We start from the raw sequence: 17874 nt of genomic DNA, 5'->3' as shown, positions 1-17874 counted from the left end.
AATATACAAATATGTATCCTGCAAGTTTTATCTAAAATATTTTTCAATCAATATTTTATTGTCAAGACATTTGACTATTACCGGACTTTTGGGACACACTACAAATAGATAAGGTGGGACATTTAAATTATTATCTAAAATAACGTAATAAAAATCAGTTTTACAGAAAAAACATTTAGACAGAAGTTAAATGATTTTGATAAGACTGTATTCTTGTCATCTGATTTGTTCTACGTGAAGGCATCAAAGTCACATAAAGATCAACTTCATTTTCTTAGTGGAATCATAATTTTGTCAATACAAATAGATTCTCCTGTTCATTCTACGTATAAAAGTACTAAAGAGTAAATAAATAGAATCATTGAAAAGTAAATACTTTTCGAGATATTTCATTCTTTATTCTGATATTTTCAGCACACAATATAAGGTATTTCATAAAGTATTCACTTTTCAATAAAATCACCTAAACACATTTGTTCATAGAATGACAAATGAAATTGACCGCTGTAAGCAAACATATAAAAACATTTGTAAAAATTCACCATATTTTTACAAACGTTTACAAACATTTTTACAAACATTTTATCAAAGCACTATTGTGCAATGANATATATATATATATGTCATATGTACTCATATAATATAAAACTAATGCCGGTGGTAAGTTATCTTTGAAATCTCATAACTCGCATAAATTTTAACGGAAATGAATATTAGATCAGTGTTTTGGAAAGCTCTGAACATCAGCTATCAGGATCTGAATAAAAAAGTAGAAAATGCAATTTAAAAAAATCGATGTGACCTCGACCTGATATTAATANAATATACAAATATGTATCCTGCAAGTTTTATCTAAAATATTTTTCAATCAATATTTTATTGTCAAGACATTTGACTATTACCGGACTTTTGGGACACACTACAAATAGATAAGGTGGGACATTTAAATTATTATCTAAAATAACGTAATAAAAATCAGTTTTACAGAAAAAACATTTAGACAGAAGTTAAATGATTTTGATAAGACTGTATTCTTGTCATCTGATTTGTTCTACGTGAAGGCATCAAAGTCACATAAAGATCAACTTCATTTTCTTAGTGGAATCATAATTTTGTCAATACAAATAGATTCTCCTGTTCATTCTACGTATAAAAGTACTAAAGAGTAAATAAATAGAATCATTGAAAAGTAAATACTTTTCGAGATATTTCATTCTTTATTCTGATATTTTCAGCACACAATATAAGGTATTTCATAAAGTATTCACTTTTCAATAAAATCACCTAAACACATTTGTTCATAGAATGACAAATGAAATTGACCGCTGTAAGCAAACATATAAAAACATTTGTAAAAATTCACCATATTTTTACAAACGTTTACAAACATTTTTACAAACATTTTATCAAAGCACTATTGTGCAATGATTAATATCAATAATTGATTTCTCTTATATTATTATATTATTATGTAGAAAAGTGTTAAGGTGATATTATTGAAAAGTAAATATTTTACGTGGTATTATATTTTACATGATATTTCATGTTTTATGCTCAAAAATATCAGAATTCAAAATAAAGTATCTCAAGAAGTGTTCAGTTTTTTATGATCTTAATCTAGTACTTTAATACGCAGAATGAACAAAAGAATCGATTTGTGTTAACGAAATTATATAATTCCATTAAAAAAAATGAAACAGATCTTCATATGACTGGCACTTCCACATACGACGGTCGTCCCAGAAGTACCCGATCCAACAAAGAAAACACAAAAATTTTGGAAAAAAATGTATTTATTTTTCAACATAATCTCCTTTCAGCTCTATACACTTTTCCCAGCGATGTCCAATAAGTTCGATACCCTTTTTATAATAAGAACTGTTTTGCTCCTCAAAATAGCCATTAACTGCCGACATCACTTCTTCATCGTTGCAAAATCTTTGACCACTGAGCCATTTTTTCAAGTTTGGGAACAGAAAATAATCCGAGGGGGCGTTTGTTGCTGTGAAACTTCGCTAAACACTCAATTGAAACATCTTCACGACACTGTTTTTGCTCGAGTGTGAGCAAACGCGGCATCCATCTTGCACACAGCTTTCTCATGTCCAAATTTTCAGATAATATATGATGTACCGCACTTTTTGAAATGCCTACTATGTCTGCTAGCTCGCGCACTTTCAGTCGACGATCATACATTACCGCTTTATGGATTTTCTTCACCATTTCTGGAGTCGTCACCTCATTTGGTCGACCACTGCGATGCTCGTCTTGGCAGCTCGTACGGCCTCGTTTAAACTCTGCTACCCAATATTTTACTGTTGTAAACGAAGGAGCAGACTCACCCAGAGTAGAATCCAGTTCAGCTTTTATTTTGGTTGGGCTGAGGCCTTTCAAATACAAGTATTGTATCACATAACGATGACCAATTTTCTCCATCTTCACAAATTCACTGAAAACGTTCACTATTGATGGCTGCCAAACAAATACTAAACAACGTGGCGTCTTCAAACTTGAAACATATGCTTTATAGATTGTGTACTTTCTAATACAGTGATATTTTTCAAACAACTACTGCTACCTCTAGGTCAGGTCGGGTACTTCAGGGACCACCCTCGTAGAAAAAAAATCAAATAACAAGAATACGATCCCTTTAAATTCATTTAACTTACATCTAAGAAATTTTCCTGTAAGATCAATATTTATTACATTGTTTTTTATGGTAATTTTAAGTGACTCATTCTGTACATATAAGGTGACCAATAATTATCTTGGAATTCGTAATATAGGTAGAACAGATTAAACTGAACAGGAAAATGATGTACCACATTATAAAAATCATAATAATTAATGAAGAATTAAATGATCTATATGAGCTAATGATCGCACAGGAAACAGTAAGCCAGACTTTTTTAAAGAAAAATGGCTTGCTTCTGAAGATGTCCTAGCAACAATAGATATTAATTTATAGCGAGAGGCATGTTTCTTTTCAGTCTTCTTTTACGTGCCGCTCGCTGCTTGCTACGTTATTCCGCCCCTAGAAATTAGTTGGTGCTCATGGTTGCTAGGATATCTCAAGAAATAAGCCATTTTTCTTTATAAGAATTCAATTTACAATTTCCCGTGCGATCATTAGTTCATATAGATTAATTTCTTATTAAATATTGCGATTTTTGCAAAAGGGTATATGAATTTTCTATTCAATTTCACTCGTTCTACCTGCTCACCACAGGAACTGAGAAAGATTTAGGATGCCCTGTGTGTGTATATATATATATATATATATATATATATATATATATATATATCTTCTAAGCCCTATGCCTCTTTTGCAGAAGCATGGTGACCTCTCTCATATGCCGATGGTACGTACGCTGATTTTACACATGTATATGGGATCTAAAAATTTAACGCCGGTTCCGAACAGCAAGATTTTTAGAGAGGTGTTCATAGCAAAGATACTTCTCGGAAGGTTGCCACTTCTTTCCGGAAGGAGACACGAGAGTAAATATTTTGGCTTCTACCGGGACCGCTAGCACAGTAGACCAGTGCGCTATCTGTTATGCCATGCTCGCTCTCGGCATGTATGTATATACGAGGGTGGATCAAATATAAACGAGCCTTTTTTAATTGCGCGCCCGTCGGCGGCGTGAGGGGTCTGCAACGTTTTGGACAGTGGAGGAGAGTCATGTGGAAAGCAGTAATAACGTTGGTGCACCACGTGCTTCTTACTCTCATCAGCAATCACGATGAGCGAGAAAGAGGTACACCCCGCAGTTGCACATTGTGTTATTATTAAGTTTCTTGTCAACGAAAATATAAATGCTACTGAAATTCGGCGCCGTTTACTTCCAGTTCGGGGAAAGAACTCTTTCATGAGCTCGGGTGAAGCAGTGGTGTAACGAATTTAAGAAAGGACGGTCCCTGCACCAGCATCACAGTGCAGAACACCAAGGCTGTTCGAGAACTCATCGAAGGCGATCGGCACTTAACTATTCTTGAAATCTCTCAGGAACTTCAGATCAGCTATGGAAGTGTGCAATCAATCAGTCGCAATGAGTTGGGATTTCGAAAAGTGTCAACTCGTTGGGTTCCCAAGTTGCTCAATGCAGAGCAGAAAGCCGTGCGATTTGAAATTTTTCGGTGGCACCTAACAAGGTACGAGGGGGAAGGTGACGCTTTTTTGGAAAAAATCGTCACGTGCGATGAGACTTGGGTCCATCATTACGTCTCTGAATCGAAAAGGGCCAGTATGGAGTGGCGGAAGACTGTCGAGGGTGCACCGGTGAAAGCGAAGGCGCGGTTGTCTGCAGGGAAGGTCTTGGCCACAGTATTCTGAGATTGTAAAGGCGTTCTGCCGATCGATTTTCTTCAAGAACGTCGAACCATTAATGCTGTTTATTATTGTGATATTTTTAGCCAAGTTCAAGCTGCTTATCGGTCGAAATATTTATTCATTTATATATTGCGATAAAAATTACGATTAATCTCAAAGAATGCAACATTAGAAATTGATATAACTTTTATAAGACATAATTACAAACCGGTCATTTGACCGGTCGTGGTAAGTTTAATGTTAATTTCCTCAGGCCTTTTTTGAGAAATACTCTAAAATAATTATTGAGAAAACTGTTTCATATAAAAGTTGTAGAATATCAAAAGGGCCGATGCTGATATTTGTTTGATCTTGCGATGATTTTGTGAAGCGTTATCAAATTCAACATAAAAATCTTAGAATGGAACTCCTATTTTCCATAGCATATCCTTGTAGCTGACGTTAAAATATTTCCGAAACACTAATTACAAATCTTTTTTCATAAGAATTTTTCCAGTCATGAGACTTGAAAGTTACACTACTGCCGGTATTAGCATTATCCAAGGTGTATCGCGTAAAGATTTCACGGTCGGATTTACATCCCTTTGTGTGTGTGTGTGTGTGTGTGTGTGTGTGTGTGTGTGTCAGCAAAGCTAATAACCCCATGGTTCGTCACTCCCGTAATATTTAACATTAATACTACCAAAGCGATCAAAATGACCAGTTTGTAATTTTTTCTTATAAAAGTTATTCCAATTTCTAATAGAGCATTCTTCGAGATTAATCATAATTTTTGTCGCAATGTGTAAATGAATAAATATTTTTTTCCTTTGCATTATGTATTTTTTCAAAAATCTTATTTAAACTGCTCCAGTAATAAGGTATACTATATGTTAATCGTCGGTAGTTTTAGTGTTAATTATTCCAAAACTTTTTTGCCGCGTGTGTATGGGAGTGTGAGTGTATGTGTGTCAGCAGAAATAAGGATCCCACAATTCGTCCCGTAATATTTTATAGTACACACTCACACTCAGAGCCGAAAAATCGGGTAAATTTATATATTGGAGCAAACGGCTAAGTATTTGAACATCTGTTGGCCTAATTTTATATACATAATTCCTGTTTAACACACACACGCGCGCGCACACACACACATAGCAGAGAGAATTTGGAGTCATTAAATAGTACGAGAATGATGATCCGCCTCGTCTCTGTTGACACATATACACAGTAGAAAGGATTTAGAGTCACTAAAGATTACGAGAATGACGAACGGTGGAGTCCTTATCTCTGCTGATATATATACAGACACACAAAGAGGTGTAAATCCGACCGTGCAATCTCCTTGCGGTACACCTTGAATAATGTTAATGCTGGCGGTAGTGTAACTTTTAAGTCCCATAATTGGGAAAATTCTTATGGAAGAAAAGTTTGTAACAAATATTTTGGAAACGTCTTAAAGTCAGCTATAAGAATATGTGACGAAAAATAGGAGGTTCCATGTAAGATTTTTATATTGACCTTAATAACGTTTTTCAAGGTCATTCTAAGGCCAAACAATTATCAATGTCTGATAGCTTCTTTTAAACTCTACAATGTTTGATGCAAACATTTTTTTTAAATCATTATTTTTTGAAATAATTAACCGTTCCCAAACTTTTGGCAGACTCTGCATATACAACGGATTAACTATCGTTGTGCATGCCACATTAAATCTTTCCAAATTTGGTTGTGTGTTCAATTTTTCTCATCTTCCTAATCTCACGAATATTTTTTTTGATAACAAAACTTTTCGCATAAACGTTCGAACATAGACAAATATTCCGTGGTACGTCCATATCCTGCATATCCTGTATATTCGCATAGCGCCAAAAATTCAATCATTCTTTGACGTTATACTATTCCTTTTATGATCTATCGAAAGAAAGCGATCAGTAGAAGTTTTCAATAAGTTGGGAGGAATATAATTATGGCTTGCTGGAGCAGTGCGTTCATCGATTGAAAGCTTTCCGCCTATTTCCCGCACGCCTACCTTAACATGTAATTTTTTGCTTCTCGAATGCTTCCCTGAGTCAAAATTTAAATTCCATCACCATAAAGATACATTATATAAACATAAATCATAAAAATATCGTCACAACCCTTAGATTCACTACTTTCCGTCTGATCATCGGTGTAAGCAGCGTTGGGCACGGTTCGAAGGTGACCCGGCCGTTGATCATTTTTTTCTTTAAGGAAGTATGCTGACTACTCGCAGAAAGCTCCGCAAAGATTTGTATCCGCTTCTTTCAAACGCATGTGGGCTATAATCAACTTCCAACAAGCTACGCGGTCACTTATGTTAGACTTAAGATATTTTTCTACGCAGTTTACTCGACGCTTAAACACATGTTTGCTGAAAGTTCACCGAAATCTTCATTTTCGACTGAGTAGTTATAAATATAAGATATGTACAATAATGCACTTTTCCTAATTAATTTAGTTACCCAGGTAAAAATCTGTTGTAAATTCTTTTGAAAATTGTAAAACTATTATATTTATATTTAATATTATCAGGATTGTTTATTTATATAATGCCGTTACCTTCACAAATTACTTTTTTTCTTTAACGAGTTGGTAATAACTTTAGTTTCCCCATTAATAATCGTAATGACAAAATGTAATTATGTTTTATAAAAAACGGTAACGAATATAATTGTTATTTTTATCATTGCTTTGCACATGTAGAATACATCCTAGTAGACACCAAAAGTAACATTACATCAATGTAATTATAATAATGTATAATTTCTCATTTAACGATGTAACTGTTATATTGTACTTAAATTGTTACATTGTTACATTGAGTGGAAAATTATAATATTAATTAATGTTACTATTGGTGTTTACTAAAATATATGAAATATATGAAATAGGTAATCTGAAATTTTAAAATATTTTCAAAATTTGAAAAATTAATGGAAATTATAACAACTTGTTACTTCTTGAGCAACAATAACGATAACGAGTTATTTTTCAAAAGAATCGACTTTAATTATAATGAACTTTACTTTTCAAAAGTAAATTTTCTAACTTATTATATCTTTATATATATTTTATATTGCTATTCATAATATACATGTATAAGATGATAATGATCTTTCTAATTTTTTAATTAAAGCTATGCGCCGTATTTCATATCCGATATATGACGTATACATATTAATATGATATTCCCTCTGCATTTATTTCATTCATCAGAAATGGAGTGTTCTATAAAAAATACGATAAATAGGAAAACATCTTTATTGCTAACAACATACTCATGTTATCGCAAACAAAAAGTGTAATTTTTCGAGTGTGTGATAAGAATTTGTTATGCGTATATATTACAGTTTAATCTTAGTTTAATCTTCAGTTTTATCTCAGTTTAATCTTCATAAGTTTGTAAAAATATATGTTTGTAAAAATTAATATAGGCGCAAAGTTGCCTTACCTTTATAAACCCTCTATCTGCGCGAATCGCACCTATCATTCTTATGATTTTTGTCATTGACCACCGAATAAGAACGATTCAATACGTACTATTACTCGCTGCACTTTTTAACATTCGACGCACTGTATAACACTTCAAGCAATTAGATGAACAATTTTCAGATAATTGTTCTTAATATTTGATTCTCTATTCTATAAAACTATACAATGAAATCTTAGTTATCAACAAACGTTTTCCTGTAGTTTTGACTAGATTACTATTCTAAACCAAAAATATTTATGTTACTTGTCCACGAGAGTTGTTTGGCAACTTTCGTATGACTAATGTCGATTGTTAATAATTATCATGATAATTTGTTTCACATTAAAAATTGGTGTTGTTCAGCAATACCAATCTTGAACATTTTCTTGCATTTGCCTATTACAGTGAAATTATTCTAAAATTCTTATGTATCGGATTTGTAATTTTCGAGAAAAAACTCGAATATGAATCACGGCAACAACCATAAACATCCAATATCGACGCTGTCACGCGGATAACTGGAAAGAACTGGAAATGAGGCATATATCCACATAGTAGGCGGTCACACCTACCGCGCTGATGAAAGAGGAGTACGTATGTACACCGTGTAAGGATTAGAGTGGCGTCAGGAGCCAATTTACGTAACTGTAAACATTCACTTGTACGGATTCGTTGTAACTCCATCTGAATACATAGATAAATCTACGCATTTATTTGAATTGACTATTGCAAAAATGTATTATGCAATAAGAATAAAGAAAAATTTAAGAATATCGCGAGTAGTATTCTACATAATATTAAATATTTCTTATATATACATATATGCTCCATGATGTACAAATATCTTATACAGGGTGTCCCATTTTATTTTTGACAATCAATATCTCAAAAATATGGGAGATACAGAAAAATATTTCAGACAAAAGTTATACGGTCACAAAGGGGACAAGTAATAATAAAATTAATTTAAAAATAATAATTTTTCAAGATCATATGAAGGTTATCGATATTTTTTAATAGAATGTGGTATTTTTTATTAAAAAATCCTACAGAATCCTACAGAACATTTAATTTTATGTAAAAAAGTGTTAGGATACATTTAGCCTAAACTCATGATGTAAGGAGATATTTTATGAAAAAAAAAAAAACCAAAACTCTATTGAGCAGTGTATACGTACGTAGTTCCCCTTTTAGGCTAAATCTAAGACCATGGACAAAGACGTATAGGAACAATCGTCTTGCGCGCGCGCACACACAGAGATCATGACCCTGTGGTTTGTCATTTCCATAGTATTTTAAGATACCAAACTCTCTCTGGTGTTTGTAATAATCTTAGTTTAAAAGATGTTCAATATTGGCACCGTTAACTTCATGACATAACCTAATTCTCCAATGAAAATGTTCTTTTAATGGCAATAAAATATTGCGTAGAACACTACGGCAAGCATCTTTTATTCTTCTTTTCATATCATCTTTAGTCGTTCGTGGATTTATGATAAACTATAATTTTAATGTAGCTTTGCAAATTTGACGTCATCTTGTTATTTGGGAAATGTTATATACGAAAGGAACTGAACAACTGTTAAACTAAGATTTTAACGGTTATTCCCCTATGTATTCATCAGTGATCCTAGATCTAACTAAGAAGAGAACTACGCATGTATACACCATTCAATAAAAGATTTTTTTTTTTCATGAAATATCTCCTTACATAATAAATTTAGGGTAAAGTTATCCTAAAATTTTTCTATATAAAATTAAAAGCTCTTTCAGATTTTTTAAGAAAAAAGATCATATTCCATTTAACACATTGCGGACCGCTAAGAAATCTGTAAGACATACGCCTGGGACCGCACGTTTTTGGGCAAACTTGCACGTTACTAAAATCGTCGTAACATTTTTATTGATGAAGCAATGTTTATCAAACTTTCAGAAATTGTAAAATAGGACGCATTTTAAGTATTATTGAAAAAAAAATTATATTTTTTAATAATTATCATAACTTTTTTTACTTGAAAATAAATTTTTACAAATTTTTTAAAAATTGTAAAATAGGATGAATTTCAGGTATTATTAAAAAAATTGTTTTTTAATAATTATCATAACATTTTTATTTAAAAATCAATTTTAAACCAAAGTTCCTAGTATTCCTAGTAATTTTAAACCAAAGTTCCTTTTTTGACACATTGTAGACCGGCAATTTTACTTAGAATTTATCTCATGTCATCGGCTATTATTTCGTAATTGTATGTGGAAGTGAAACAATATAAATAAACTTCAATAAATTTTATTTAATATTTAACTTTTAATATTTCTTTTTGGTATGATAAACAGTGTAGCAATCGCCTACGTGTGATGGTACACAACAAGTTTTGCAAATGTATCTTGTTTCGATCGCGCAAATATATCTTGCATCGATCACGAGTTTACTCGTGGCCGGTCAGCAACGTTTGAGCAGGAAGACACGAGTTAACTCGTGACCGGTCAACAATGTGTTAAAAAAGTGGCGATGACCTTTATATGAGCTTAAAAAATTGTTTTCTTTAATTAATTTTATCATGATGACCTCCTTGGGACCGTATAACTTTTATCTGAAACATTTTTTCGAATCTCCCATATTTTTTAAGATATTTGACTGTCAAAACTAAAATGGGACCCCCTGTATATGCATATAAATACTTCATATGAATTAAATATACATGATAGGCATATATCATGTATACAAAAAATATATATGAGGTCTGTTCAAAAAGTATTGCAAATTTTGTGTTTTTTCAAAACTTATTTATTTATTCATGAATATCTATTTTGTCTCCTTCAAAGTAATCCCCATCAGATATTATACACTTGTGCCAACGTTTTTTCCAATCCTCAAAGCACTTCAAAAAATCATTTTTTGTGATCTTGTTCAGCTCTTCCTTCGATGCCGTCTTTATCTCCTCAATCGTAGCGTAGCGTCGTCCTTTCATGTGCCTCTTCAGTTTCGGGAACAAGAAAAAGTCACAGGGGGCCAAGTCTGGGGAATACAGTGGCTGCGGCATCATTAGTGTGTTGTTTTTGGCCAAAAATTCGCGCACAAGCAACGATGTGTGAGCAGGGGCGTTGGTACGAATTTCGCGGCGACCCGTCTCATGCCCAAATCATTAGTAAAAATCGAATGGCACGAGACAATCGATATGTTTAGTCCTCAGCAACTTCTCTAACGGTGATTCGACGATTGGCCAATACTATTTTCTTCACTTCATCAATGTTTTCGTCTGTTGTTGACGTGCTCGGGCGTCCGGCACGCTCTTCGTCGTTCACATCTTCTCGGCCCTCTGAGAACATTTTGTACCACCGATAAACGTTGCTTCGGTCCAAGGTAGCTTCACCATATGCCACAGTCAACATTCGGAATGCGTCCGCGCACTTAATTTTGTTTTTCACACAAAATTTGATACAGATTCTTTGATCCATTTTTTGGAATAGGCAAAAATCGAAGACGAGCCAAAACACGTCCAAGCAAAACAGCTGTCAAAGATAAACTGAATATTCAAAATGGCCGAACTTGTCGGCATAAGTGAGGGACATGAGTACCAACATAACGCCACAAAAAAGTCGAAAATCGAATATACGTAACCCGCGGAAATTCAAAATTCGCGATACTTTTTGAACAGACCTCGTATAATCATCATCCACCGTTGGAGCTTATGTTGATGGTTTACGTTTATATTAGTTTTTATTTGTATGTAACGTATTTATATTATTTATGTTTACAGTTTTGCCTAGGAACACAAATAATCGGATTCTTATTATTTTTTGGTTTCTTAATTAACATGTGGTTGGTTAGAAAAGCAGACGCCGCGTACACTCTGCCGCCGCGCACGCTCGAACCAATTTGCTGACGTCACTAACTGACGTCACTAATTAGAGGGAGACAGAGGAGTCCATCGGGTTTCTATCTCTTTTCATGCACGGGACAGGTTTTGCTCTCACTCTGGCACTCTATTTATATACTAACTCTATGGTTATTATACGTCTATGGCATGAACGTTGACATCATCAGACGGCCATATTGGTTTTACTAAACACAAGATACCGCAAATATTACATGTTTCTTATCAAAACTTTAATAAAAACTATGGAACTATGGAACAAATAATATTATACAACCTAGGAAGTGAGAAAATGTATGATATTCGACTGCTGAAGGAAATCTTGGATTTTAGAAAATAAAAACAGATAGATATAAGTATTTACGGATTAAAACAGTTTCTTTATTATTATTATTATTATTATTATTATTATACTTGCTACTGCCTTTGGATTGTCTACATCAAACTCATTGATCATGTCTATAGATCTGCAAGAAATGTATAATAAATTGATAAAACAACAATCTCACTACATGAATATGAATTTCTACTTATCTTGTTATTATAAACATTAATTATAGTGATATAATTCACTACATAATATACTATTAGTATGTAGTTATTTATATTCATAAAACCTCTTCTGCAGAACTGGAATCGCTTTCGCTGAAATAATTCTTCAACATTTGCACGATGGGCACTATTATAAACCGCGCCATATTTATGACATCCATTCATAACTCGTTTTGTCACACTCACATTAATGAAAATTGTGTTCTATAATAGGCAATAGAAGTAGGTTTATAAGAAGTATGAGTATGAAAGTGACCAATCATATTTGAATGTAAGAAGAATAATCGATTATGATTTGTTAATTTCTTACTCTAACTTCTTATAAACATATTCCTACAGCTTGTATCAGACTACGGATTTGAGATTGCGATTGAATTGAAATTTGACCAATCAGTGCAAAGTTTACTAAAGTTCACTAAACTTGAATTCAGTTAACTTTGTACTAATTGGTCAAATTCATTACAATCTCAATCCGCAATCATAGTCTGATACGGGTTTTACTGCCCATTGTAGACCACGTTGAACGGATGATTGCGACATTGCGATTGTTATGTGGAACGCACCTTATGATAGTTATTGCATTCCGAAATGCACCGAAAAATAACTGTACATACGGTTTTCCTTCCGAATATAGACGTATATGTGGTCATTTGTCGTATGTAACAGAACATATTACAGTTTTTCTTTTTTTGTTCATCACGTGTTGTCGGTTTTACAATTTTTTTTGGAAAGCCTACTTATTCTAGTTATACTTCACTTACTATAGAAATCTTAAAAGAGTCGAGTATTTATTCGACGACGCGACGGATATAGAGACTCGACACGAGTCTCTTCGACAGATTATCTAAAAATGCAAATGCAAGATGCCGAGGCTGCCGATGGTGAGTGAACATGCATTTACGTTGTTCATGTGCCGACAATGTTTGGTTTTCGATTATAGGCTCCATTGACTAGTCACTGCAAAATCGTTAATTACTAATTTCCTTCTCTCGAATGACGTAACCTCAATATCCATATCAATACAATTTTTTTATCTTTATTCTGTCGGTTTTAATTAAACTGTGAAATACATAGTTGTGAAATATATAATTAAGACACTTTCTACCTTGTAGTTGATAAATTCTCCTTTAGTTTCGAAAAAGTCCACCTTTGATTTTCTTAAAGTTTGCTGACTATCTTAAGCAACCTTAGAAAAGAATTTATGTGATTTCATTTTTATGCGAACAAGTTAACTGGAACTATGAGAGTAATTATTTTCAAAAACTTATGAATGATGAAAATAGGATAACCTTGAGATGTATTGTAAAGATTAATGTTTTGAGCAACATTCATTTTGAATCACACGAAGTTTACTGATCTATATGTCACTTCACAAAGTATATTTATTTTTGCACTATATTTAATTACAAGCTATTTATTATTTCTAATGACAGCTATTTGTTTCTCTGTACGTAAAAATATTTGTTTTAGTACTATATTAATTCATGTGTGAATTTTTGTTTCAGGCTCACCATGGAATAATTCAAGTGGCTGTGAGGAAGATCGCAGGCCACCTCAAAAGGAGGGTAAAAAGTCAAACGTGTTACCACTTTGGGGCAATGAAAGGACTATGAATTTGAATCCCTTGATATTGACCAATATACAGTCATCACACTATTTCAAGGTGAATCTATATGAGCTTAAGACCTACCATGAGGTAATCGATGAGATCTACTACAAGGTATCACATCTGGAGCCCTGGGAGAAAGGTAGCAGGAAGACTGCGGGTCAGACTGGCATGTGTGGAGGCGTGAGTATGTTTTCTCAGAGAAACAACATCCAATGGTTTTTTCTTTAGTCTTCTTCTTATTTATTTTTTGTTTCCCTTTTTTTTCCCTTATTTTTTTATAATTAATGAGTTTGTTAGAAACATAAGGTGCATGAGAGATACACAGTACCTATATGTGATACAGATGTCATGTTTGCACAGAATATGATCACAAAGTCTGATCACTAGCCTGGATAAATATTATCCTGACAAATAGACATGGTGATATCATTTTGGACAAGTTTGACGTTTGGTGTCAAATCGATCCTCGATTCTTGGGTCATTCACTTTTGTCAACCATTTTTCTTCTTTCTTTTTGTTCCATTAATTATAATTGTTCAAGCATTAGAAAGAGATGTATTTCGAATGTAAAACATTACTTTGCTTCTCATACACATAAATAATTCGTAATTAATATCTTTCCTTGTAGCTATAAAAATTAAAAGAAATTTATTCAAAAGTGAATGATTTAGTATATTGGATTAAGGACTATCAAATATAGTGTCATCTAAAAATTTACTCATATTTGCGAAACACATGGAGTCGGCAGCATTCTACTACATAACATCCAAATCGACAATGGATTTAGAACTCCGCAAAGCTCTAACACACACACACACACACACACACACAATGTGCTGAGATATTATCATTGTGGTCGGGTATTTTAGGGCACCAATGGCGAGCAGAGTCTGTCTCTTTTACTCTTGCTCACTTGCTTCCTTTTTTTCACTTAACACAATCACCATCTTACTTATTGCAGAGTAGCATGTATTCGGTCCATATATTGTACTATAACACGAATGTGACTTAACTGACTGAGGGGGGTGTAAATTTAGCGGTTCATGCAGGTGCGAGGCGTAGGCGCAGGCGGCATTGTTTCCACGGCTTATTGCCTGCTGTACAAACTCTTTACACTGAGGCTAACTAGGAAGCAATTGAACGGTCTCATTAATCATCCAGACTCGCCATATATCCGCGCCTTGGGATTTATGTACATTAGGTGAGTTTGTTACAGTGGATGATTGATTGTGGATGAAAGTAGTCTTTGTCATCCTTTTTGAAATAAATTAATACTGAAACAACAAAGGGAAATATCGCTCAATTCGGATCGTTGCAAGTTCAATTAACGTGAATCCCTACTGTTAGCTCGTAACTTGGTAATTATTTCATATTTATGTTTGAAGAAAAATTTGACTTGGTCAGAGAGAACCTGTCGTTAAAATTAAGATCGCAACATCCTATCATGGGACATTTTATATCGTATCAATTACGGATCACAAGTACATCTGGTCACAATTGTAACAGAGCAGCATAATTGTGATCAGATGTAATTAACCCTTTGCACTCCAGTGGTAACTCTCACTCACCACGTCTGGAGTTGCTGGTGCGCCGCGCGAAAAAGGCCCGGAGTGCAAAGGGTTAATATTGACTAAAGGATACAAATATCTTTCCTTTGCTTCGGTGTGCGCATGTAACAAGAAGATAATGCGAACCTTGAAATCGATTTCGGGACGAATCATAGCTCATTCGGTAACTTGTATATAGAGCACAAAAACCCTAAAAGGCTTCGAGTATGAAAAAACAGGCATCAAGCAAAGAAGACGTTAGTGGGACTGAAACGTTTACCGCTGGTGCAAAAAGCATCAGAGCCTTAATCCTCTTAGTTATGCTGCTTTGGTGACAAAGATTATCAAATTTGGTCTTATCTATGTCATAATTCTGTGAGCCCAACTTTACATTGTAATTTCTCGTAAACAAAGGCCCATTCACTCAAACTCTTTTAGAGTTTTTAAATTTTAAGGTCATTTGCACCACCTCCGGTTAACTTAGCTGACTGATTAATTCAAAGGAATTAACCAATCACATTAGCCAATTAATTAAACTGATCAATGCAATTGGTCATTTGGTTAATTGAAGTTATAAAAGGCCCAGTTTTTATGTTCTACATACAAACTATCGAACGACGAGCTATGATTCATCCGGAGATCGATTTCGAGATCATCTTCTTATAAGTGGTTTTCGTGACATTTGATTTGTTTGAATTGAAACAAACTATTCATATTACAATAGATATACACAGCCGCCGGCAGACTTGTTCAGCTGGTACAGCGACTACCTGGATGACGAGGAAGAGTTAGACGTGAAAGCTGGCGGCGGACAAACCATGAAGATGGGTGATATCCTCAAGCAGTTCCTTACTAAACTCGAGTGGTTCTCCACATTGTTTCCACGTATACCTGTGCCAATCCAAAAGGATTTAGAGCTACGGCTAGCAGAGCGTTTTCCGCAGCAGACGGTGAACGCGCGTAATGCTAAGCCGCCGATTACGCTTAATAGCTCGCACGGCAAGTATGGCAATAGCGTAGGGGGTGTTGGTGGGCGTAAGGATAACGGCAACATGACAACAACGCGCAATCAACAGCAGCAACAACAGCAGCAGCAGCAACAACAGCCCCGACACATTCCTGACAGCGAGGCTCAGTGGGGCGAGGCGGAGCGTACGAGCCACTGGCGTGCCAGGTGCGTCCACGTGGTACGAATACAACGATCACGTTATTAATACATTTTGTTGCGATTTATCATTCATCTATTTTCATTCAATGTTTTCTAACAATTGCGATGGCTTTGTCCAGAATGCAGGCTCTAGTAATATGTTTACCGACTTGGCGAGAGGATGATCAATCTTTACGCTAGTGCGAGCATAGGTCGAGCCTCGCTGAGTCGAGACAACCGATGTCATACTTCCGTTCGAACGTGTTTTTTTCTAGGTCCGACGAGGATCGTAAAGACAAGCACAGAGAACGTGATCGGGAGCGAGAGAGGCAGAGAGAACGCGATCGGGAGAAAGCTCGTGAACGGGAAAGAGAGAGAGACAGGCACTGTCGAAGATCCAGTAGTCGTGACAGAAGTAGAAGGCAGAGGGATTACAGAAGTCGCAGTAGGGATAGGTTACATAGAGATCGGAGCAGAGACCGTCATCGCGATAGAGATCGGCATCGAGACAGGTGAAAAATGAGAAAAAACTGACCGTTGGCTGTCGATCAACGGTCCTAGATACTTAACATAATAATAATCAGAAATTTGCTGCTGACATTGACATTCGAAAAATCTCTGCTTAAAATTTCAAATTTTAGCCATTCGATATGTGCTTTATATATATATAAGGATTAAAAAAGATAATTTTAATTTTTCAGGAGAGGCTCACCGTACGATTATGCCGCAGAATTAGCTCGCGAGCGCGAAAGACAACGAAGAGAGTGAGCAATGTCATTGTGCGACTACACACCATGTACATATATGGACGTAATTATTTGTACAAGCGTATAACAATGGGGATTGAGAGCTACAGTGAGCTAGAACCGAGCCATGTTACTTTTCATCGTCATCTTAATCATAATTACCACCACCGTCATTGTTGTCATCATCATCAACAACAATACAATACCACCGCTACCATTGTGTATATTATCGTGTGTATACTCTACAGGACAATTTACTTTGGGGCGATGTATAATTTAAATTCGATTCCTCTATATTCACGCGATGTAGTTTACATGTTTTTATAAAATAAATACATCACCATTATATTGCTGTTTTCCAAAGTTTTGTATTTGCATGTCTTCCTCCAAGACTCAGTCATACCTAAAACAATATTCTCAAACATGATTTATTTTCCATAAGTGAAGTACAATCGGTCACGGGACGGTTGCAAGTTTGTTTACATGTCGGAAAACACACAAAAAATATGACAAAACAAACCTATGATTTACGAACATGTGCAGTAAGTAGTCAGACAGCTGTCAAAATTACATTGCATAATAGTGTCTAT

General features: G+C 34.6%; 1 protein-coding gene across 3 annotated transcripts; it reads left to right on the top strand.

The window, feature by feature from the left end:
* The first annotated feature begins 12820 nt into the window (after positions 1-12820).
* LOC106751981 (pre-mRNA-splicing factor 38B) lies at positions 12821-17641 on the top strand. Of its 3 annotated transcripts, XM_014633333.1 has the most exons (7): positions 12821-12890; positions 13002-13116; positions 13741-14024; positions 14882-15045; positions 16116-16565; positions 16814-17050; positions 17240-17641. In XM_014633333.1, exons 2-7 carry the CDS (start codon positions 13086-13088, stop codon positions 17304-17306), a joined length of 1233 nt encoding a protein of 410 aa, XP_014488819.1. In that variant the 5' UTR covers positions 12821-12890; positions 13002-13085; the 3' UTR covers positions 17307-17641. The 3 variants fall into 3 exon arrangements, with proteins under 3 accessions (XP_014488819.1, XP_014488814.1, XP_014488823.1); XM_014633328.1 differs by having other exon boundaries at positions 12833-13116; XM_014633337.1 differs by having other exon boundaries at positions 12834-13116; positions 14894-15045.
* The last annotated feature ends 233 nt before the right edge of the window (positions 17642-17874 follow it).

This window comes from Dinoponera quadriceps, unplaced genomic scaffold (genome assembly GCF_001313825.1).
Source record: "Dinoponera quadriceps isolate SergipeBrazil2010 unplaced genomic scaffold, ASM131382v1 scaffold136, whole genome shotgun sequence".
In the NCBI taxonomy this organism is placed as follows: domain Eukaryota; kingdom Metazoa; phylum Arthropoda; class Insecta; order Hymenoptera; family Formicidae; genus Dinoponera; species Dinoponera quadriceps.
The sequence above is the reverse complement of the archived record's forward strand: the minus strand, read 5'-3'. Positions and strand labels throughout refer to the sequence as shown.

Bases quoted from the DNA above. Each gene is read 5' to 3' on its own strand.
- LOC106751981 (XM_014633333.1), top strand. From the start codon at position 13,086: ATGCAAATGCAAGATGCCGAGGCTGCCGATG. The intron at 16,566-16,813 runs GTGCGTCCACGT...GTTTTTTTCTAG, and splicing joins ACGAGCCACTGGCGTGCCAG to GTCCGACGAGGATCGTAAAG. The intron at 17,051-17,239 runs GTGAAAAATGAG...TTAATTTTTCAG, and splicing joins AGAGATCGGCATCGAGACAG to GAGAGGCTCACCGTACGATT.